The sequence below is a fragment of the Neophocaena asiaeorientalis genome, unplaced genomic scaffold (assembly GCF_003031525.2).
Source record: "Neophocaena asiaeorientalis asiaeorientalis breed wild unplaced genomic scaffold, Neophocaena_asiaeorientalis_V1.1 scaffold251, whole genome shotgun sequence".
NCBI lineage: Eukaryota > Metazoa > Chordata > Mammalia > Artiodactyla > Phocoenidae > Neophocaena > Neophocaena asiaeorientalis.
Genome location: NW_020173377.1, coordinates 4,170,725 through 4,193,824, shown reverse-complemented (window position 1 = coordinate 4,193,824; position 23,100 = coordinate 4,170,725). Strand labels below are relative to the sequence as shown.

The window sequence follows — 23,100 nt, the reverse complement described above, 5'->3', positions numbered from 1 at the left end:
GACTCTGCTCTTGGCAAGCCCCTTGCGGGGTCGCCCTCTGTTCCTGCCGTTGACCCAGTGGACGAAAGAGTGGATGTGTGTGTGAGTCTAGGCATGACTTCTCTAAAGATCAACATTTGTACACACTGGAGTCACCTTTTATACATAGTGCTACTGACATTAACCAGAGAAGTAGGCCTGACAGCCCCGGCCTCAGAGCCAGCACAAGAGTGGCCTGGCTGTGTGTGCATGGTTTATCTGAGGGGATTCAGCACAACATTACACAGCCTAATTGTTTTTTGTCCAAAAGGAACTATTGCCCAGATAGAGGCGCCTCTAAGGTTACTGAGTGTGACCCATCAAAATGGGGTTTCATTTCCATGTATGTGTACTTGCTAGTTATTTAATTTATTTTTTTATTATATGATAACATAACATTAATTCACATCTATTATGAACATTAACATTTATTTTACTGTAATTATTATTTACTATTTTTTAATTTAATTTTATTTATTTTTATACAACAGGTTCTTATTAATTATTTTATACAGTGTATTGCTAGTTATTTTAAACACCCAATTATTTTAAATGTTTCTCCTCTTGAAGTCCAGATAGCATGATTTTCTTATAGCTAGTTATAACAGTATTAATTCTTGAAGAAAAGAGAGGAGAAATAAGGGGAAGTATTTGTAAACAAAGTAATTTAAATATTTGAGAAGTCATGAAAGAGAATCCCAGCTGAAGCAGTCAGATCCTTGAGTGAATATTTGGCGTTCAAGCAAGGAATCCAATGTTTTCACTTATGTTTTTCTTGAGACTATTAAATACCAGGGTTATGTTTGTTTCAGGCTTGTGTTTAATCACTTTACATGGGACTAGGCTATAATCTATTGGTAATGAAAATGGCTGAATTTTTTTGATCTGAAAAGAACCACTAGGGAAAAACATCACTTATTTTAAAAGTAGAGATCAAAGGCATCAATTTGTAGAAAACGTCCTTTGGGAAAAACATACAGACATCTGCTTCTAAAGCATGATACAAGTATTTGGTGATGTCTGACATTTAATATGTGAGTATAAGTTGTACCATCCAACAGAGAACTTTTCAACACAATTGTGGAGTTTTGAAGAACTGAGTGTCACATATTAAGATTTGCTCAGTTTTTGTCTCTGCTCAGACCAACGGTGAATGCTACCATGCATCAGGGTAATCGGGAAAAACAAAATTTACCGTTTTTAAGCATGAAAATTATGCTCGGCAGGGCATGTACTTGATTGTTTTTATAGTAGTGGACAGCATTTGACCCTTGCCATCCAGCCACTCTCTGCCCGGCTCCCTTAGGGACCAATACACAGCCCTTAGCAGGAGTTCAGGGACAGTCTGTGGTGCAGAGCCAGGTGAGAAGCAGAGTAACTGGTCCAGGGAGCTCAGTGTCACAACCCTACTCTCATTAGTTCAGCCGGATGGCCAAAAAGTAGAGTCTCATTCCCTGGAGTGCTAAGGAGGATGTTAAGCAGCTCCCTGATGACTGCTAAGATCAGAAGAGAGGCAGAATTTAGCAGATCTGTTGTTGTGATGGGGTGGAGACTTACTCCATTTGGAGAAGGAAAGAAAGCAGATAAACTCTCTATTCAACTTGAAAGTGCAGTGAGGTTTGGTTTGTCTGCCTTGCTTATGTGGGTGCCTCATACTCATTGCCAGTCACTTTGTACATGGGGAGAACTGACTGGGTGGACGTCTTTGTTCCGAGTCTTCTTTTTATGAAGCGATTTTCCCAGATTTAACCAATTGAGAATTGTTTTTTACATGTAGCAGCAATCACTCTGAGAGGAGAGAGCCAAATTGCTGTGGGGGATGCTGTGCCCCAGAGATGCATTTGGGAGGATTTCCTTCTCCTGAAGCCACAGGGTCAACATAAAGCCCTTATAAAATGTTTTAAATAAAGGAGAAATTGAAGCAGAAGATTTCATTCTAGCACTTCATGTCTGGTTTTTGCTTTCCTCCCATTGAGAAGCTCACCAAGCTAGCGACCTGGAGGATGTATTTAGTTTGAGGGTAATGAAGCTTTATTATGATTTTGTTTTACTTACCTGGATTATAATTATAAAGAAACCACTACCTGCCGGTGGCCTTTATGGATAAGCCTATGATGCACTAGTAGCTAAGCTATTGTTGAACATGGCACTTAAAAATGTTTTATTGTGGGACTTCCCTGGTGGCACAGTGGTTGAGAATCCGCCCAATGCAGGGGACACGGGTTCAGGCTCTGGTCCAGGAACATCCCACGTGCTGCAGAGCAGCTACACCCGTGCACCACAGCTACTGAGCCTGCGCTCTAGAGCCCGCGAGCCACAACCACTGAGCCCACGAGCCACAACTACTGCAACCTGCATGCCTAGAGCCCGTGCTCCGCAACAAAGAGAAGCCACCACAGTGAGAAGCCCACACACAGCAACAAAGAGTAGCCCCCGCTCGCCACAACTAGAGAAAGCTCACGCAGCAACAAAGACCCAACACAGCCAAAAATAAATAAATAAATTTTAAAAAGTTTTATTGTGTGTATATGTGATTGTTTTATAAAAAGGGGACTACGATCATGACATTTTTCTCATTTGACTCTTGAGGAAGTCGATTTTGTATCCTAATTCAATAGGTGTCAAGCCATTGTTCTGAATGCTGATGGTTTTACCTGGGTATGTAGTTGTCCTTGGGGAGAGAAGTCATTTACAGCACGAATATTCTCTGTTGAAATCCTCCTAAGCTGTAACATTTTGGGGAGGATTCTTCCTGAAGAGCATGGGAGTGGGCTCATTGACCTTATGTGAGCACCTCCCTTCTTCTCCCCCAGCATTTGCCCTGGCTGTCCTTCTCCTGTGGAGGTAGATGCCTAACACACGTGACATGTTCTTTATTTTTGAAGAACTTAAACCTTTTATTTTTAGATAATTGTAGCTTCATTTGCAGTTTTAAGGAATAATAGAGATCTTGTGTACCCTTCAGCAGTTTCCCCCAGTGGTAACATCTTGCAAAACTGTAGGACAGTATCACAATCAGGGTATTGACAATGATATAGTCAAGGTATGGAACAGTCCCAGCACCCCAAGGATCCTTCATGTTGCCCTTTATAACTGTACTAAACTACTCCCCTATATCCACCTCCTACCCCTGGCAACCAATAATCTGTTCTCCATTTCTGTAATTTCGTCATTTTAAGAACATTATATAAATGAAATCATACAGGATGTGACCTTTAGGGACTGGCTTATTTCAGTTAGCATTGTTCACTGGTGATTCCTCCAAGTTGTTGGGTTTATCGATACTTTGTTCCTTTTCATTGCAGAGTAGTGCTCCATGGTGTGGATGCCCCTCTGTTTGTTTAACCATTCACTAGTTGAAGGACATCCAAGTTGTTTCTAGTTTTGGGCTATTGTGAATAAAGCTGTTATTAACAATCATGCACAGGTTTTTGTGTGAACATAAGTTTTCATTTCTTTGAGATAAATGTTAGAGTACAATTACTGGGTCATATGGTAGTTGCATGCAGATTTAAGAAACTGCCAAGTTGTTTTCCAGAACGGTCACACCATTTTATATTCCTGCCAGCAATGTATGAGGGATCCAGTTTTTCTGTATCCTCACTAGCATTTGGTATTGTCATTAGTTTCTATTTTAGCCATTCAGACAGGTGTATAGTGATGTTTCATTGTGGTTTTAATTTGTCGTTCTCCAGTGGCTAAAGATATGGAACATTTTTCCATGTGCTTATTTGCTGTCTGTATGTCCTCTTCAGCAAAATGTCTGCTCATGCTTTATGTCTGTTTTCTAATTGTCTTGGAAATTTTACTGTGGAATTTTGGGAGTTCCAGTTATTTGTCAGATATGTGTTTTGCAAATCTTTTCTCCCAGTCTATAGCTTGGCTTATTATCCACTTAACAAGGTCTTTCACAGAGCAAATAGTTTTCAATCTTGATGAGGTCCAGTGTACTCATCTTTACCTTTATGGTTTGTGATTTTTGGTGTCAGTTCTAAGAACTCATTGCTTAGCCTTAGATTCAGAAGATTTTTTCCAGTTTTTTTTCTAAAAGGTTTATAGTTTTATGTTTTACATTTAAGTTCATGATCCAGTTTGTTTTTGTACAAGGTATAAAGATTAGGTCAATGTTCTTTTCTTTTTTTCGTCTATGGATGCCCAGTTGCTCAGCACCATTTGTTGAAAAGGCTGTCTTTGCTCCATTGAATTTATTGCTCTTTTGTCAAACATCACTTGAACATTTATCTCTGAGATATAATATTATCACAGTAAATCTATTTCTGTGTTCTCAGTTCTGTTCTACTGATCTATGTGGCTATCCTTCCGCCAATATCACATTGTCTTCGTTACTCTAACTATGCAGTGGGCCTTAATATTGGGTAGAGTGACTCCTTCCATTTTATTCTTCTTTGTCAGGATTGTTTTAGTTATTATAGGACCTATGCCCGTCCATATAAATTTTAGAATAAGCTTGTCTATATCTATAAAACACTTGCTGAGATTTAGATGGAAATTACATTAAACCTATAGATCAATCTGGGAAATATTGACATCTTTACTATGTTTAGTCTTTTCATCCATGAACACTTCCTATCTCTCCATTTATTTAAATCTTCTTTGATTTCTTTTATCAGAATTTTGTAGATTTCCATGTACAGATTCCATCCATGTTTTAAGTTTATACTTAAATGTTTCATTTTTTGGGAGTGATTGTAAATGGTATTTAGTTTTTCATTTTGGTTTCCACATGTTCATTGTAAGCTTATAGAAATGCAGTTGACTTTCGTGTGTTGATATTGTATCCTGCAACCTTGCTGAACACATTTATTACTTCTAGGTGTTTTTTGTAGATTTCTTAGGATTTTCTACATAAACAGTTATTTCATCTGCAAGGAGGGGCAGTTTTATTACTTCCTTTGACATTTTTGTACCTTTTATTTTCTTGCCTTATTGCAGCATCTAGAACTTCACATATTATGCTGAATAAGAGGGGTGAAAGCAGGTATCCTTTCCTTGCTTCTGATCTTAGAGAGAAAGCAGTCTTTCACAACTGCTAGCTATAGATTTTTCAGTAAATGCTCTTTTATCAAGTTAATGAAATTTCACTATATTTGGCATATACATTTTGAGATGCAATTTTATATCTTTTAAAATAAAGCATAGGGCACACAGTTGTTGTATGTTAGATGTTGTGTTCAGGCCTGGGCATACTGAGGAGAATGAGCCATGGTCTTTCCTTGCTGTTGAGGGTCTCGTGGCCCAGAGTTTCCTCCCAGATCCTCTCAGTATATGTAGTTCCCTCTAACAAGTGTCCCCTTATATTTGTACTCGACAGTCAGATTCAAATCCTGGTAAAGAGTAAGCCATCTGCAATTCTTGGGTCAATCCCTTACCCTTTTTGAGTTTGAGTTATCCATCAGTTAAGTGGTATGCTCCTTTGGGAGTAAGTGAGGATCAAATGGGATTTAGGAAACCACATTATTTAAATCAGACGTAATGATTACCTCTCTAGAGCATGGCTTCTTTTCTTTTCTCCCTCCCTGCATCCCGCCCACAATCATCTGTTGACAATCTACTGTGTGTTTGCAAAGATGCCTCAGTGGACCCATTCAAGGATGCATTTGACATACAGGGAGGCCACTACCTATTGCTCAAGGTAGATGGAACTGCGGCTCAAGGATTCTGAGGGGATCAGGAAAGGGCTTGGAGGCAGGCCTCATTTGGCCTGATTGAAATTTGCCATCATCAACAGGTACCTCCTGCAGAGCTAAGCCAGCAGGAGAATTTGGAGTAAAAGAAGCCTCCTTTTTTTTCATTTTTCCTTCTTGGAATTGCCTCAGCTTATCCTTACATCACAAGAAAGAAGGTCTGTTTGAAAGCATTGCCCTGATTTGTTGAATGGGAATGAATAAACCTTGCTAATAGAAGTGGTCAAGTGGCATGGACAAATGGTTCTGATTTTGCAGGGCCTGCCAACTTACTTTGAGTGCTGCAGAATCAAAACAATAATAACAATAATAAAATTAGAAAATGCTAAACAAGCACAAAACAAGCGAGCAAGCCACCATACTGGACTTGAAAGTGCATAGGAACTTTATTAGGGAACAAGTTGAAATGAATGAAGCAACATTCAAGCACATTGCGGGGCCGGGTGAAGGTGGCAGGAATGGCTGTTGACAGCTGTGGAGTCACTAACACTCAGGCACTCCCTGGTGAACCCGGATTATAATCAGCATAAATCTAAGTGACTGTCGGGGCAAAGAAACCATGCTACAAAGTGTGGCCTGTCTTAAGGTTATTTTGGCTGACAGTAGTTGCCACCATAGCTGCCACCAGAGGGCCCCACCCTGCCCTGGATTTCTGCTTTATTACTATCCTTTGGAGGCCATGGTCTACCAGCAACTAATTTTTCCGTGGGAGCAGAAGTACTTTCTCTGCAAACCTTCCTTCGTTGCAACTGTAAAAAAACTTTTTTGAATTTTATTGAAGTATAGTTGATTTACAACGTTATGCTAATTTCTCCTGTACTGCAAAGTGACTCAGTTATACATATATACATTCTTTTTCATATTCTTTTCCATTATGGTTTATCACAGGATATTGAATATAGTTCCCTGTGCTGTACAGTAGGACCTTGTTGTTTATCCATCCTATATATAATAGTTTGCATCTGCTAATCCCAAACTCCCAATACTTCCCTCTCCCACCTCCCCTCCCCCTTGGCAACCACAAGTTTGTTTTCTATGTCTGTGAGTCTGTTTCTGTTTCATAGCTATGGTTGCAATTTTTAAAACTTACTCTCTTTTTACATTAGTGATTCATATTTGCATTAACAAGTACAAAGAAGAATATAATAGATTACCTGAAATCTCTAAGCTTAGAAACAAACCTGTTATGCATATTTTGATGCCTTTCCTTCTAGTCTTTTTTTCTATGAATATTCATTTAGAAACCTACAGATAGTTGGGATTGTATTGTATTTATCATTTACTAACCTGCTTTTCTCAGTTAGGATTTCATGAGCATCTTTCTTTTCCATTAAATCTTTCTAGTTAGTATTTAATGTCTGACCAACATCTCAACAATTGGATGCCTGCAATTTACTATCCACTTTCTTTGCAACACTTACACACACACAGACACACACAGACACACACACACACACACACACACACACACACCGTAATTTATTTAACTAATTTCTTTGAAAGGTGAGGGTACATATGTGTATGTTTGTATATGTTTGTACTTGTGTTTATGTTTGTGTGTATATCTATATATATAATATGTATATACACACATGCATAATTTTTCTGATTTTTATAAACAACACTGATGAATATGTTTATTATATCCTTGGTGTAAATTTCTCTGGACACATCCCTTATTATATCCTTAGAATAAATTCCTAAAGTGAAATCACTGGGTCAAATGCTAATTCATGAGATACACTGAATGTAAAGGAATTTAAAAAGTTTTTCTCATATGTTCAAAAGAGAAACACTTTCCACAAAAATTGAAATAATTTCTAAACATCACCGTTGGACAATAAAAGTTGTAAAATTTTGATGCTCTGGCTCTTTCCAATACAGTAGCCACTAGACATATGGATATTGAATTTTTAATTTTAATTAATTAAGATTATATAACATTAAAAATTCAGTTCCTCAGTGGTACCGGTCATATTTCCAGTGCTCTATAGCCACATGTAGCAGTGGCATGTATATTGGAAAGTACAAATTAGGACCTTGTCATCATTGCAGGAAGTTTTATGGGACCATGCTGCTCTGATATCTTCATGAGCTCCTTTATAATTGTGTTTGGAATTTAGCATATTTTGTGGGTGATTAATTTGGTTTGTTATAAATAGATTTCTGAGTAAAAAATTTCGCCGTTCCATTGAAGGTGAAAAGTGTTGTCTTTCTGAAAATGTAAGAAAATGGAAATTCAGCACTTTCTCTTGCTTACTCATCCTCTCATAGGCTGAAAAGTAAGAGCTAGTGTTCAAACTAACATCACTGTTGATGATTACAGGTTACTGTGCACTTTCTGTGTGCCAAGCATGTAACTATTGTAAGTCAGGTATTTTTCATAAGGACTCTGGGAGGTGCAGCTGTTATCCACATTTTACAGAGAAAGAAACTGACGTACATAGAGCTCAAGTACCTTTTTCACGGTCAGCATGTGGCTGGATCTTGTTTGGGACCTAAGCCCTCTGGCTTCAGAGTCCACACAGTTAGCCACTCACTCTCTGTACTGCTTCTCAAGAATGTGAGACTCTGTTAGGGGAACAACCCAGCTCTTTGCTGTGCTGCAGAACTGTGCACACGTAAAGTAAAAATGCCTCCCAGTTGCTCAGTAAGTATCTACAGCAGACATACACAGAAGTGTATATTCACAGCCTGTTTCTCAGGGAGGTTCCACTGAGCCAAATCCGATCTGGAATGAAGAGTGCTCAAGGGCCTTCTGGAGAAACTGTTATTCATCTGTACTCCAGCACGGAATCTGTTCAGTCAGAATGTATGTATTTTACACATTTCTTCTCCATCCATCCTTTATTGTGATGTGAAATTTTGTCAGTAAGCCTTGGGGGAGTAGGGGGAAAAGGGGGAGTTTAAATTGTAGTCAGAATCGAAGAGCTCAAGCCCAAACACCCGCACTTGATGTGGGTATTTGTTTGCAGCTGAAGGATCAGAGATGACACTTTTAAGCAAAGCTCCCAGAAGTTTAACTTCGGTGAGGAAAAAACAAATCCCAAACTCAATCTTAAGGGTAGCCAGGTCCAGGCAGAAAGCAATCTGGGGATTTTCAGTTTCAACCTTTTCCAAAAGATGTCACTCTAAGGCAGCAGTGGGGAGGTGGGAGGGAGGTGGAGATAGAAATGTCAGATAAGAGTAATTGGAAAAATAAGATTAGTAGTCCTTGTTTAACAGATCCTTCGTCCCACAGCATCACTGTCTAAGAAGTTGTTGCTCTTGAGGAGGGAGGGTTTCAGCATTTATCTTTACCTTCTGATCTTAGTGTGACCTCCTCTGTGCCCAGAGCAGAGCTGGGCCAAGTCCCAGCTATTCCCACAGGACCAATTCACATTCCAGTTTTGCTGTAACCTGGGATACGGGGATTTCCTTGGCTCTGTGTTCTGGTGCAGACTGAAAACTACCATCCTCTTGCACTCAGGATGTAGCGAAGACAGAAAACTAGGATGGATGGTTAAGGGGAAAGGCAGAAGAGCCTGTGTATTTTTTAACATATGGTTTTAAAAGCTGTTTTAAAATTCCACATCATTAACACAAAATAGATACTAACTCAATACTGACATATAATTTAAGAAACAAACTGTTTTATCAAAATATTTGAAGATCAGCTCTTGCCAAGTGAGCCTCTTGAAAAGCACTGGATGTTGCCACGTGTCAGGAAGAAACGCACAGAACAGGGAGTGGAGCTCTTGGCAGATAACTGAGAGAGAAGCTGGTTTTCAGATATTTAGTTAAACAACACAAATGTATGTGTAAGTTTAAGTCGACACATGTTAATGATTTAAGGTCTTAGACAGGTTTTTTATTTTATTGTTTTAAAGCTCCACTATTCACTTTAAAAGTTTTGACAGTTTCTCCAGAGCTGGCTGTAAGCATTAGACTCTTTAGAAATTCGTTTGATAGCTTCATTTTTCTTAAAGTGTACAGAGTTAAGAATTATTCAAATACATTTGAATAGTCCTTGTACCTTAACCATTTTATAAGAGAGTTTTTATAATCTGCTACATAGGATAACTAATAAAATCAGAAACGACACACAATTACTTAGGGGTTTTTGTTTAGTTTAATTGGTGAGACCAAGTAGTCATCTAGCTTGAAGAAACCTTTAATTACTATGTTCTAGATATGTAACACCAAACCAATATATATTTTAAAATGTAATTTTAGGGCTTCCCTGGTGGCGCAGTGGTTGAGAGTCCGCCTGCCGATGCAGGGGACACGGGTTCGTGCCCCGGTCCAGGAGGATGCCACGTGCCGCGGAGCGGCTGGGTCCGTGAGCCATGGCGGCTGGGCCTGAGCGTCCGGAGCCTGTGCTCTGCGGCGTGAGAGGCCACAGCGGTGAGAGGCCCGCGTACCGCAAAAACAAACAAACAAACAAAAAAATGTAATCTTAGTTTTCTAGATATAGGATCAGAATTCCAGTCTTACCATATTTGGGGACCTTGTAGGAAATTCTTTTAAGTGGAACATGTTAAGTATTATAGAAGATTTCTGAGGTTGCTGTGTATCTCTTTTCATCAAGGATGGCCTTTTAGGAATAAGACAGCCTTTCTAAAACTTTTTTACCCCCAGGAAATATTATTGTCGGGTGAATTATCAATAGATATGCTTCCAAAATAAGCAAGTGCTGTGTTGAGTAGAGACATGTGGGTTGCTTTCCTGCTGGACTTCTCAGAAGTGTTTATTGGCTCATAATCATTGTGATGCTTCAAGTAGCAATTCCCTAATGAACAGAGCCACATGGCCCCCAGCCTGGGCCCCCCAGCACATGTTGTTTCCCTCCTCTTCAGCAGGCCGCTCCCACTTACCTGCCTTAGGGAGGTGGGCCGTGAGGCCTCGGGCAAGACTGGCTTTGGTTTAACTCTTGCTCATCACTCAGTCCTTTCCTTTAACGGGTTTTTTTTTTTTATATCACTATTGTAATTAAAAAGTTGTTTGATTCAAGCTTGCCTGCCAAACCAGACAGCTTCTGAGGATGAGCCTGTTGCTTGCGTCTAGCAGAATGCCCGGCACGTAGGAGACGCCCAGTGAGATGAAGTGGTGGAATGATGAAAGGACTGCACGTCTCCCAGGTCCTGGGCAAAAAGCGAGTAGAATGCAGAGCAGGATTAAAAGCTTCTTGCTTCAACCTCAAATGTCCCAGCTCAAGGCCTGGGACATTTTTATTGTGCCACCTAGAAACTCACGGGTTCCTGGGTGCTCTTGGTGGCTGATGGGGTGGCACTGAGCATAGGGGTTCCATCCATTCAGGGGCTGAGTAACTGAGCCCTCTTGTCCCCATAGCAAAGAGAAGGTGCTTGAGGCAAACAGAGAGCAAGAACTTAAAGGGCATTTGGTGAGGATGGCAAGGGGACCACTGATGGATGGGGTAGGAAAGTATCAAGTTCAGACTTACAGTTCATCCATCATTGCACTAAGTGGGTCAAAGGAAGGTGTTTCAGAATCCCATCTTTGCATACCCCTTCCTCTCATTCCTCAGGTATTTATTGAGTGTGGACACTGGTTCTGTGTCGGGGCTGAAGGGCCTCCCACAAAGAGAGCGGAGATGTGGTCCTTGCCCTCTGGGGATTACAATCCAGTTGTAGCAACTAAGCACACACATGAAATAGTTGTGCAGAAATGTGAAGTGGTGTTTAATTAGGTGGAAGAAAGTCAGGTGCAGATGGTAAGAACTGAAGGCACTTGGGTTGGGTGAAAATCATGTGGCCAGGAACCCATACTAGGGACAGTGGTAACTGTCACACACTGGACACTTCCAGGGTTTCTAGCAGAGAGGGTTGGATGCTTTATGGGTATTATCTCCCTTTATACTCATGCCAATCCTGTGTGGTAGCTTCTGTCTCCTCCCTATTTTATAGAGGAGGACCTTCAGGCTAAGAGAAAGGTCAGCAAATGTCCAGGGTTCCCAGACAAGTTTGCACTTTGGCATCACTTTGGAATCATGTGCATCTTTAATTAAATACTGATGCCTGACTCCTGCCCTCAAACACTTTAATTTAGTTGGTAGGAGTGTTACCGTGGCATCAGGATTTTAAAAATCTTTCTAAAGGATTCAAAGGTGAAACAGAGTTTAGGAAGCATTGGGTTAATATTGTCCTAGGGTCACAGAGATCCTGTTGGTGGAGCCAAAACTCGATCCAGGTCTGCCTGTTTTCAGAGCTCCAGATTTAATCACTGTACCTGTGAAGGAGGCCAGGGCCCTGTGGCAGAGCCTTAAAGGAGAGGCGATTTCAGTAATTGGAGGGGTTGGTATAGGGCAGTCCAGGGGTGTGTGTATGTGTGTGTGTATGTGGTTGACGGTAGGTGACACCAAGCACAAAATCTTGAATTCAGTAATAAGCAAACATAAAATGGGTTGAATATTTACTGGCACTTTATTAACAAGATCTGACACTTCTGTGGCACCAAGTACTTGGCATTGTTCTTAGGGCATCACACACGTTAGCCCGTTGAACCTTCACAAAACCCGTTTGAGCTACGTTCCCACATCACAAGGAAGAAACCTGGGCTCAGAAAACTTTTATAACTGACTCAGAAGGACACAGATAGTTAGTGGTAGGCTAGCTCCTAAGTTCTGTTTGTAACCACTATGCTGTGCTTATCTCTTATGTTAAGAATGTACTAAGTGTTTTCATATTTGCCAGTCCCTGCACTAAGAGCTTTACTTTGATTGCTTCATTTAATACTTGCAGTAACGCTTATGAGACATACCATTGTTACAGATGAGGAAACTCAGACACTTTATCAAGGCTCTATAATTAAAAAGTGGTAAAGCAGGTATTATTAGTACAGTCTGCTTTCATAACCCATGATTTTAACCATTCTCAGTATTTCAAAATACTTAAAATTTTAAAAATTCAAATTAAATCTTAAGTGGAATGCTATCTATAAAACAAAGTAGAACGACTCCCTGTGAATGTGAGATAGTGGACGGAGATCTCTTCTCATTCACACTCCTCCTTCCCCTCCACCGATCTATCAGCCCCCAGATGCCTTTTTGGAACCCCTGGTGCACTAGGGAACACAGTCTGAAGACAACTACTTTGGGTATCTCAGGAGCCCCTTGAGATACTGGAACCAGACCAGTTGATATTTTTGACAAAATATTGATGGTTTAGGCATATTTTCCTGACAGTAGGGAGATGAGTTGTAACAGTAAAATCCTGTGAGACGTCTTTGAATCCCAAATCCACAGGGCCCAGTTCAAAGTCACATTGAGACACACAGTCAAAACAGCTGAAAAAAATCAAAAGGGAAGTCTAACCTTCAATCTGTATCTTTGGAAAACATTGAAGGGACCCCAGGAATAACTCCAAGCAAGTTTTTTCCCCTTCCCTTTTTCTCTTCCTTCTCAATTATCTTATTCTGCCCTTAAAACAAAACAAAACCTCTGTGTCCCCAATCTCCAGGCTCATTATTCCTCCTTCTCTTCTCACTTGTATCTCCTTCCTTTTTATGATATAAATCTTTGTAGCCTGCACTTAAAAGTATTATACTTTTGCACTCAGTTTCACAGGTTCACTCTGCTACCCATTTCCTAAAATCCAGGCACAGAACTGGCTGAGAGATAACTCTGGTAGGGGAGAAGCTGATCAGGCAAAGCCATGTCCTTATTTAGGGTAGGGGTAGAGACAAAGGCTAGGAATACACACAAACACACCCACTTATTTTCAATCCTATCAGAACTGTGGGAAGGGAAGGGATCCAAGCTTGAAGCATCAAAAATAATGGTAGAAAGGGATGATGGGTCCAAGAAGTATCCCTAAAACAGAGCTACAAGACTTGATGATGAATAGAAAATAAAAGAGGGAAGAGACAAATGTGGTTCTGAGATCTTAAACGTGAGTGACTGAGAAAAGGTCAGGGCTACCAATGTGTTAGGGAGTGGCAGGTTAGGAGGGCTGGGATGGCTGGGAGGGATTTGGTTTTAGTTATATGTGCATGGATCATTGTGAGTTTAAAGTGATATTATGACATCCAAACAGAAGTAATCAATGGTTGGTTCTGTATATGTGAACGATGTTAAGTGAATAAAAGGAGACAAAGGTTGGAAAAGTATCAGAGTTGAGAGCTGTGGAGACAAATCTCAATCCTCCTTCTGAGGAGCCACATGGATGAGGAAAATGTCTCTGGGACAGAGTCATAAGGGGAAAGGTCTAGTTATGGACTGCAGGAAGGTGAAGAATTTGCAAAAGAAACAGGGGAGATAGATTACTAATTTAGGAGAGCTTCGGAGAGCCCAAGGGAAGGGTTGGCTTTTAGGAAAATGGGGAATGGATACAGCCCCACTCACCCATTAAACCATGTTTCAGAGAGACTATTTAATGAGAAGGAGGACTTTCTGATGATACATTTATTTAAAACTATTTAGAAAATTATATATAGCATATCAATTATACATACACACAAATAGAGAAAGAGAGAGATGGGGAAATTAAAACAAACTGTTTAGAGTGTTTATCTCCATGTGGTGGGATTTTGGGTGATCTTAGCTAAAAAGAATGTCATTTAACCTAAATAAAAAGAAACATTTAAAAATTTCATATCTGTATCTTTTAGATTCTGTACAAGTGTACCTTATTATAAGAAAAAGTGTTATTTTATTGATATCAGTTAGAATAAATGATGTATAGGTTACATCATCTCACTTACTATCCATAAACATCTAATAGAATAAGCAACATAATTTCCTGTTTCCAGATAAAGAAACTGAAGCTGAAAGAGATGAAGGAACTTGTGTCAGTCATACAGTGAGTGATGGAGACATGATTCAAATCTGGTAGTTTTTAAGGCATAAGTTTCGTATACATAGCCAGCTAAAATGTTACTTCAAATGACGGGAAGAAGTTGGGGAACTGTTTAGCTGTGCAGACTACACGTTAAGAAAAGACATATGGCAAGAAGGAAGGTACCAGTGGCCTGCAAAGGTAGAGTTTCCATGGGATAGCAAGAATAAGAAGCACTTCCTCTTGATGAGAGGGGACTGGTGGTGGGGTGGGTGGGGAGATGGAGGCAGGTGTTATAGAGCACTTGATAAGAAGTGTGACAGTTCATCAGTCAAGACAGCCCAAGTCAAGCTGGGGGTAACGGCCCCTTATCTCTTGGTGTAGTACAACAATGGTGTATACCTTGCTTATGTGATGTGGGTTGGCCTTGGGCTTCATTGTGGTCCCCCAGGGACTCAGACTGAAGGAGACATCATCTGAAACATGCTTCTATGCTCATCATGGCAGGGAAAAGGGAAGGTTGGGGTTGACTGCTAGTACTTAAATGCTTCTACCTGGAAATGACAACGATTTTCTTGGCCAAACCCTCACCCAACTTAAAGGGAGAGGGAAGTGTTGTCCTACCATGTGCCTGGAAAGGGGGGAACTAGAATATTGTGAACGACCCTGATGGCCACCATGGCGGGGGAAACATTTCTTGCTTTCTAATGCTCCTGTTTTGGTAGTAAAGGAAACAGTTTGCAGAACTCTAGAACATCTAACACAGGAGGTACCATGGGCATCATCTGGGAAACTGAGACGCCAAGAATCAAGTGCTTATTTGCAGAAAGTTACAGGTAGAAACAGTGGCTGTGCGAAGACTAGAACAGTGTATCTGAGGCCAGTGCCCCAGGTGGTCCAGTGTGCAGTCCTCAGTGGTCAGGTGAATTAGGAGTGAAAGGCCTTGGCCTGGGAAGCTGTTTTGAGATTCTGCTTCCAAGGTGTTGAAAATAGCAGTCTCACCTCAAACTAAGAATTATTGACATTGGAAGCCAAAAGCATCTCCATCAGTCAAAGAAAGTCTGCATTACATCTCTCAGGTGTCCAGGTTTTCTCCACGTGATTATTGCTGAAATGACCAGGGAAGCCTGCAAGTCATTAAGGTGTAATTGTTAAAGTTGGGTTAATATAAAACTAGTTAGTGCCTGCCCTAAGGAGTCAGGTGGCAGGTGAACTAAGAACTTGGAAACCCAGCTGAGTAGCATACTGTGTCTGTAGATTGCAGGCAGGTCAGTTCAATTAATGAGAAAGAGATTCAGCAGGTGAGAATCCTCAACACTCTCCCTCTTCTCTGAGATAAATAGTACATTTGGGATAAAGAACAATTTGTGAAAGGAAACGGGGTCGTGAGGACAAAGGCCATCCCATATGGAGGGTCAGGCAGACTTTGTCTGAGTTGGCACACTTGGAATGACCATAATACTAATATATATTTTTTAAACACTGCTATTGAGTATTTCAATAGTAGGGGAAAAAAGAAGACAAAATAAAAGAAGAAGAAAAACCCCACCTCTGCTTCAGCCTCATCAAGTATTGCTTCTAGTTTTATTTATGATATTCTATGAACTTATATGAGAAACTAAAAAGTTTAATTGCTTTTTAATTTTAAAATTTTGTATATTTCTGAAGTTAAAGAATAATGCTATTTATCCTACAATTAAACCTGTGTAATTCTGTGACTTTCATAGGTTATCGTTTATGTTCCTTGCTTTTTAAACTGGTTTTGGTTTTGGCTTTTATTTACATTACATGGCCATCAAGTTTCCTCCTTCTATCAGGGCAAAATGGAGGGTTTCCTGAATCTTAAAATCCTGTAATTTACCTTGGATGTGAACTATAATGCTTATTCTGAATACATTCCATGTAAAACTGCAGAAATGGTGTAGAAAGTCTTTATGAATTGGAACTTAACATATCATTGACAAGTTTTGAAGGGCGTTCTGTTGACTTTGGTGATAGATGATCCCATTCTGCCAAGTTCAGCTGGAAGGGGTGACCCAAACGTCAACCCTGGAACCTAGAAACTTCCTGAAACCATGGTTTTAAATCAGCAGGGTGGATGCAGCATGCATCTGTGCAAGAGATGGCATTTCACCAGCTTGCTCCACGGAAGTCTCTGGAACAAAACCATAAACATCAGCCCTCATTGTTGTGTGTTGGCTTTTAAAAGCCTCCAGTGGTTTGGGGAGGATAAGGCCTTGCCTTGGGGACTCCCTGGTCCAATTTTTTGGGACCTGGCTGAAAACCCTGGATATTTGATAGTCTGGCTTATTTCTATGGTGTATTAGCACCCTATAAAAGTTACATGTCATTTATTTCAAGTTTAGAACCCTCTCAAACTTCAGGGGCAAACCAAACTTGAACCTTTTGTGGCTGGAATTCTGTTTACCTTTGGCCAAACCTTGCTTCCTGAATGTGAAACAGGGAGGTGAGGTGAGAGGGAGACCCCTGAGGCCCTTTGGACACCAAATCGCTTTTGCCAAACAAGGCTTTGATAGGTTAAAACATGAATGAATTTGAAACACATAGAATAACTTCCTGTCAGAATACTCTGGGGCCTACACACAGAAGTATATTGTGCCGGACAAAATGCGTTTTGAGTGTTGCCTTCAGCCAACTGAAGTGAGGCAGTATCTGAGATGTTTGCCAAACAGGTTGAAGTTGGGTCAAGCCACTCTCCCTCCACTTCTAATAAATATATTAAACAGTTTCTATAAAAGTTAGTGGATAATCCAATTGAATGAGGACCTTTAGAAATTTGGACACTTCTTGTGTTTGAAATATTTATTTTTAACTAGTGACAAAGAAAGAGTGGATGCCAAGATACAATGCCCAGTTCAAGGATGGCTTTGATTCCTTTGTGTCTATGGTCAGAACATAGGCTAGCACAAAGTGCCTTGTGCTTGAATGGAGGAGAAATAACACACTGCGTTCCATGTGCTTTACAGATAGAGGAACTGATGAATGCACTGGAGAAGACCAGACAGGAACTGGATGCCACCAAGGCTCGCCTTGCCTCCACACAGCAGTCTCTGGCTGAAAAAGAAGCACACTTGGCCAACCTCCGGATAGAGAGGAGAAAACAGCTGGAGGAGATCCTGGAGATGAAGTGAGTACCCATTTTTGCTTTCCTACTCTCTCTTGTCTAACTTCTCTGTAGGGATGAGAAAGGGAAGGCTAGAGAAGAGGAAGAAAGCTTGGAGAAATAATAATTTAGCTAACACTTGACTAGTTATTTCCATGACTACGCTTCTTATTTTTTTTGAATTATAGCTTCCACGTCCCAGTTTGCACATGTCTCACATCTGTTATTAAAAAAAAAAATCCAACATTAGGTGCCTCTGTGTTTTGTGGACGGCACTAATAGATCTGCCGAAAAGGTCTGAGTTGGCCAAGGGACAGAGGCCTTGTTAAGCACAATGGTAATTTAAGTCCTGCTCAGAGTTAAGTGGAAACTTTTCTGAGGAGGTATTTCCTAATTGTGACTATAACTTTGCTAATTATATTCTTTTCACTTGTGTACAATGCCTGGCTTGTGTTGGTGTTCATAGAGTCTCAAGGTTGGCACCTCTTTGTTTAGAAAGCAGGACTCTGATTTGCTGGGCCGATAAAAACAGGCTTGGAAATCCCCCTGCCTCCCTGTCTCCTTGGGTAGGTAAGGGCTGAGGGGAGACCGGAATAAATGTCTTTGATTTAATCAATAAGGTACAGCTGGTTGTCGGGCAGTGGTCATTCCTGTAGGCCTGTGACACACCTGTCTTCACCTAGCTTTTATTTCATTCTTACAATGAAACAATGTCACCATGGAAAAACATAGTAAAGGTAATTACTCAAAGATTTTAGAGGTAATCAATTGCTGTGGATCTGTTTCTGAAAAAAATAGGCAAGAAGCAGCATCTCCCTCTGTAAGTTTTAAAATGAAATAATCACTAAAATATAATTTAAATCCAACCTCCTTCCACAGTAAGGGGAAATGTACAGAATTATGGCATCTTAAGCCTGTAACATAGACTTTGAAATTGGTGGCTAGGTATGGAAGAATAACCTTATCCTGACCCTGCAAGTCTTACACATGGTTAACATTAAACCCAGGAAGCTTAGATCATGGAAAATATGGAATGAAATATTTTGAAGGATTTAATAACGAGGACAAAACTTTTATTCCTCGTCAACTACCTCAGTTTCTCCAAGACCAAAGAATAAGTAGTTTTATTTCCACTTATAAACTCTCATTTTTCCTAATAAAAGATGATATAATAAAAACAGATATTATTATCCTCAGTTTAGAGGTGAGGGAACTGAGACTCAGTGAGATTTCAAGTAATTTGCTTAAGGACATCTGGCCAGGATTAAAACCAAAATCTAATCAGCCTCCCTTTCTACTACCTCATTTTCTTGTAGAGCTTATGTCACCTCCACCAAGTCCAGAACTTTTGTCTGTTTGAATCACTGCAGTAATTATGCTGCCTAGAACAGTGCTCAGTAATTGTTTGTTGAAGCAATGAATAGATTGAATGCTGGAGATTGGATTTTATGTACTTAGGAAGAAAAGTATTTCAAGCATTTGTGACATTATCGATGTGATCAATAATTTATTAATAATACCAGTACATTGATTCCATCAGCCTTTATTCTTTCTCTTTCACTTATCCGGCTTCTGCCTCCTTGTGTGTTGTTATGTGTCAAGTTCAGCCTCGTTTCTCTCTTCGTTCTGCAGCTGTTCCCAAGTTAACTCTACAGCTCCTGGAGTGATTTATTATGCCATTATAAGGAAACTTTCATTATTTCCTGTTTATAAAAAGAGCATATACTTTCAATGTTTTGAGAGAACAAGTAATGGTGAAGCATGCTGGTTTGGGAGTCATCAGAGCTGGGTTGAAATCCTGTTGCTTCCACTTGGTGGCTGTGTGACTTGGGGGAAAATGACCTTAACAACGCTGACCCTCCAGTTTCCAACTATGATGACTTTCGTGGGGTGGTTGTGAGGAGAGGCACTCAGAGCAGGGCTTGGCACACAGAAAATGATATATGTGTGTAAATGGCCCTATCAGCCAATGAAAATATGTCATTTGTTTAATATACTTTGTGAAGAGTATCATTTATCTAAAATTCGGGTTTATTTTTCTAAAACATATAAACTTTTTCCGTGTGTATGTTTTCCTACTTAATTTCATGATTTCAGATAGCACCTAACTAAGACCTCTTTTGGTGAATTGCCACATTATTGCCCAAGTGCTTATTAATCTGCCACTGCAAAATAAATACAAAATTCCTATTAATTCCTTTGGTAACAGTAACAAAGCCCTGCTTCATTAAGCCCAATATGGACCTCATTCACTATTTAACTGGCCTAGAAGCCCCACTTACCAGTGGGCTTCTTCCCAGGACTATGGGGACACAGGTGCAGGGCAGTTACATTGACTGAGAACCCCAATTAGCTTTATCAGCCTCTTCAAGTCAACCAAATGGTTTGGTCAATCTTTATTTTTAAGCTGAGTTGACATATTGGTTACTTGGCATTAACCAAATCAGTGAAAGTTAGTGGGAGCAGTCAGCTGGACATATTACTGTATCTGCTGTCACTCTGTGCCAAGCGCTGTTGGTTTTCATTCAACTGACAGGCATTGTGCAAGCAGCTTTAGGCAAGTCTACCCAGTTTCCCAGCCCTGGTAGCAAGGGAGAGGCTCTGTGGTGTTAGAGGAAAGAGGGACGGGGCCTTGAGTCAAGAGAAAGAAGATGTGGTCTTATAACTGAACCATAACATTAAAGGAGATCACTCTCTGGTTGCCTCAGTTTTTTCTTTGGTAACATGGAGGTAATAATACTTGCCCTGCCTACTCTATAGTATTGTTATAGGGACAGGATTTTTTTTTTTAATACTGAACTTTTACAGCATATGTAAAAGTGCTTTGAAACATAAAAGGGGATTTTGAAATAAGAGGTGGTGTCTGTTAAATTCGTTGCAAAATCAAATGGCACGGAGTTTTAGTATTGGAAAGCAGCTGGGTCCAACCTTCCAGCCTACGTAAGCCAGACTCCTGTCCACATAATGACTCATAAGGAAATCACCAGGCCCTGGTGAAGACCACTTCCTTTGGAAGTCACGGGCTCATAAGGTGGTGGTTCATGTTCCACGGCTCATGCAGGTAGCTCATTTGTCCTTAGATGGAACTGAAGTGGCCTTCCATGGAATCGTCCCACTTGTCTTGGTTTTTGTTTCAGAGCTACATAGATTTCACCTGAGCCCCATCCACAGGCCAGCCAGCCTTTTAGATATTTGTTTGGGTAAAAGTGTGCATTTTAGAAAAAAAAAAAGAAACAGAGAAGCAAAACTTAAAAACAAAACCACCTCGATCCTACCATGCAGAGGTGGATACTGGTAGCATTTTGGTATATACCTTTACAAATGCTCTCTATTTTTTAACAAAATTAGATTGTACTTCCATATTTTATAAATCCTGCATTTGAGGAATGAAAGGATGAATTAGTTCAAAAATTTATAAATATTTCTTGAGCACCAACTATGTGGTAGGTACTGTTCTAGGTGGAAAAACAAAAATGTCTGCCCTTATCAAGCTTGCATTTTAGTAAAATGAGTGAAGGAAATGAGTGAACAAATAAGTAAATAAATGAATAGGTAGATGAATAAAGTAGCTTCTTGTGGAACCAAAGGAGTTTGGAATCCCACTTAGAAATCTGCTTCCATAGGTAAGGACCATCATGGTTATTTGGGGTAAAAAGGGACATGCCCTGTCACTCCCTATAGTCTGAGAACCCTTTTAGGAACTGAGCCCAAAGGAGAGCCTTTGACTCTGTCTTGAGTAGCATTCTTCCCCCCCAGTATGCCCTTTTCCACTTTGATCTTCATTGCTTTGTATTCTAACTGCCAGTCATTATTCCCACACCGGAAGGAACTAACAGTTCCCAACCATACATTTTCATACGAGAACATAATATTCTCCTTCCCTTGTGTATAAGATTATGCTTTTATTTAAAAAAAATCTAAAACCTCTTACTAAAACATTTCATAGTGGTTCATCTTTGTTACACTTGCTTCTACTTAAAGGGTTTTATCAAAATAATATTAAGAACATCATTCTATATGTTTGGTTTTATTAATGCCGGTTAATGAGCTTACATTCCAGTAACCAAAGCTCAATTATTTAATTTGTGGCAGGTGAATTTGATATCTGTAGCTAAAAGGAATTGAAGGCCATGAGATACTGTACTTAAAATCTATCTGTGTGCATTTGCTCAGACGATTTTAACTAGCATAGTAATTTAACAGGCAGACAGGCAGGCTAACTGATATGTTCCATTTAGTATTAAACACTGAATGAATAAGGGTTTTGAGAGCTGGTTAAAAGTTATGTAATTTGAAGTGCATGTTTTAGACTTTTTGAGGTGATTTCTCATACTTATGTAAAGATTTTAAGGGGACCTCTGTACTTTATCTCATCTGATGACATTGTGATATCCATCTTAATTTACTGGGTATTGTTGCATTTTAGACATCTCCTCTAGATAGCCTCAGAAGCCTTTGTATACACTGGGCTATTTTAGGAAGTTTACAGTGAGGTAAGACCCCGGCTTATTCCAAGGCATTATCCTGTTGGCCTCTTTGATCTAGGATCTCTTTTGAGAGAGCCACTCATTAGGTAAGTACCCTTCAAAGGAGAAGCATGGTGCAGAAAATGATAAAATCAATTTATTCTTTACTTCATGCCAACATGAGAAAAGACAAATCACATTTCTTTAGGAAGGAATCCTAAGTGCCTGGTAATTTGGACAGGATAAATGGAGCCTGGGAGAGGAGTTTTGAGGGCAACTGTTACTTAAAACTGATAAACTCAGTTGCAAGAGATGTTATGGAGATTGAATGAAATTATGCATTTACGAGAAAGTGATTTATAAGCTGTAGAAGTCATATATGTATAATGTGTGACATATTAATATGTTAGGTAAACTGACTATAATTAGCATACACTGATCCCATCTTCAAATTCCAATTGACCTCCTGCTTTCAACAGTTTTTTATAGGGAGGCAGCTACAGTGCAATTCCTTCTCTAATCAATGAATGGTTTGTTTAGAAAAACCTTGGCATGCACAATTTAGACTATATATTAAATACTATGTTAACGTGTCCTAGAATGTCCCAGTCTGTCTGTCCTTATTTACCTCCTGCTAAATTCTAAAAGTAAATTGAGTCAGGGAAAACACTAGTGAAGCTTGTCTCAGCTTTCTAAGTTACCTGCAGTGATCGAGGACGGGTGGCAGAGAGCAGAACTGCTTATTAAACAGCAATTGTGGTCTGAGCTGCAGGCAGTCACATGATGGACAGTAGCTTACCGCTCAAAATTTCTGTTTCTCTCTTGTAACGCTGAAGTTGGTGGCTTAGGGCCTTTAGTGGAAGAGAAAAGGCTTGCTGTACATAAAGTGGGTAAGCAAAACTTAACTACAAAGAGAATAACTTTAGAACAGTGGAATGGTCTAATTAGCTTCAATGCGAGGAACAGAAAACCCCACATTCCAGAAGCTCATACAAGTAGCTGCATAGTCACCA

At 39.9% G+C, this 23,100-nt stretch overlaps 1 protein-coding gene across 1 annotated transcript in view; it reads left to right on the top strand.

Moving 5' to 3' along the window:
• The window catches only part of ERC2 (ELKS/RAB6-interacting/CAST family member 2), an 823,240-nt gene that overhangs the window by 512,500 nt on the left and 287,640 nt on the right, over nt 1–23,100 (top strand). The window contains exon 13 of the mRNA XM_024746387.1: nt 17,485–17,645. Coding sequence (XP_024602155.1) covers nt 17,485–17,645 — 161 coding nt within the window. The remainder of the gene's footprint in view (nt 1–17,484; nt 17,646–23,100) is intronic.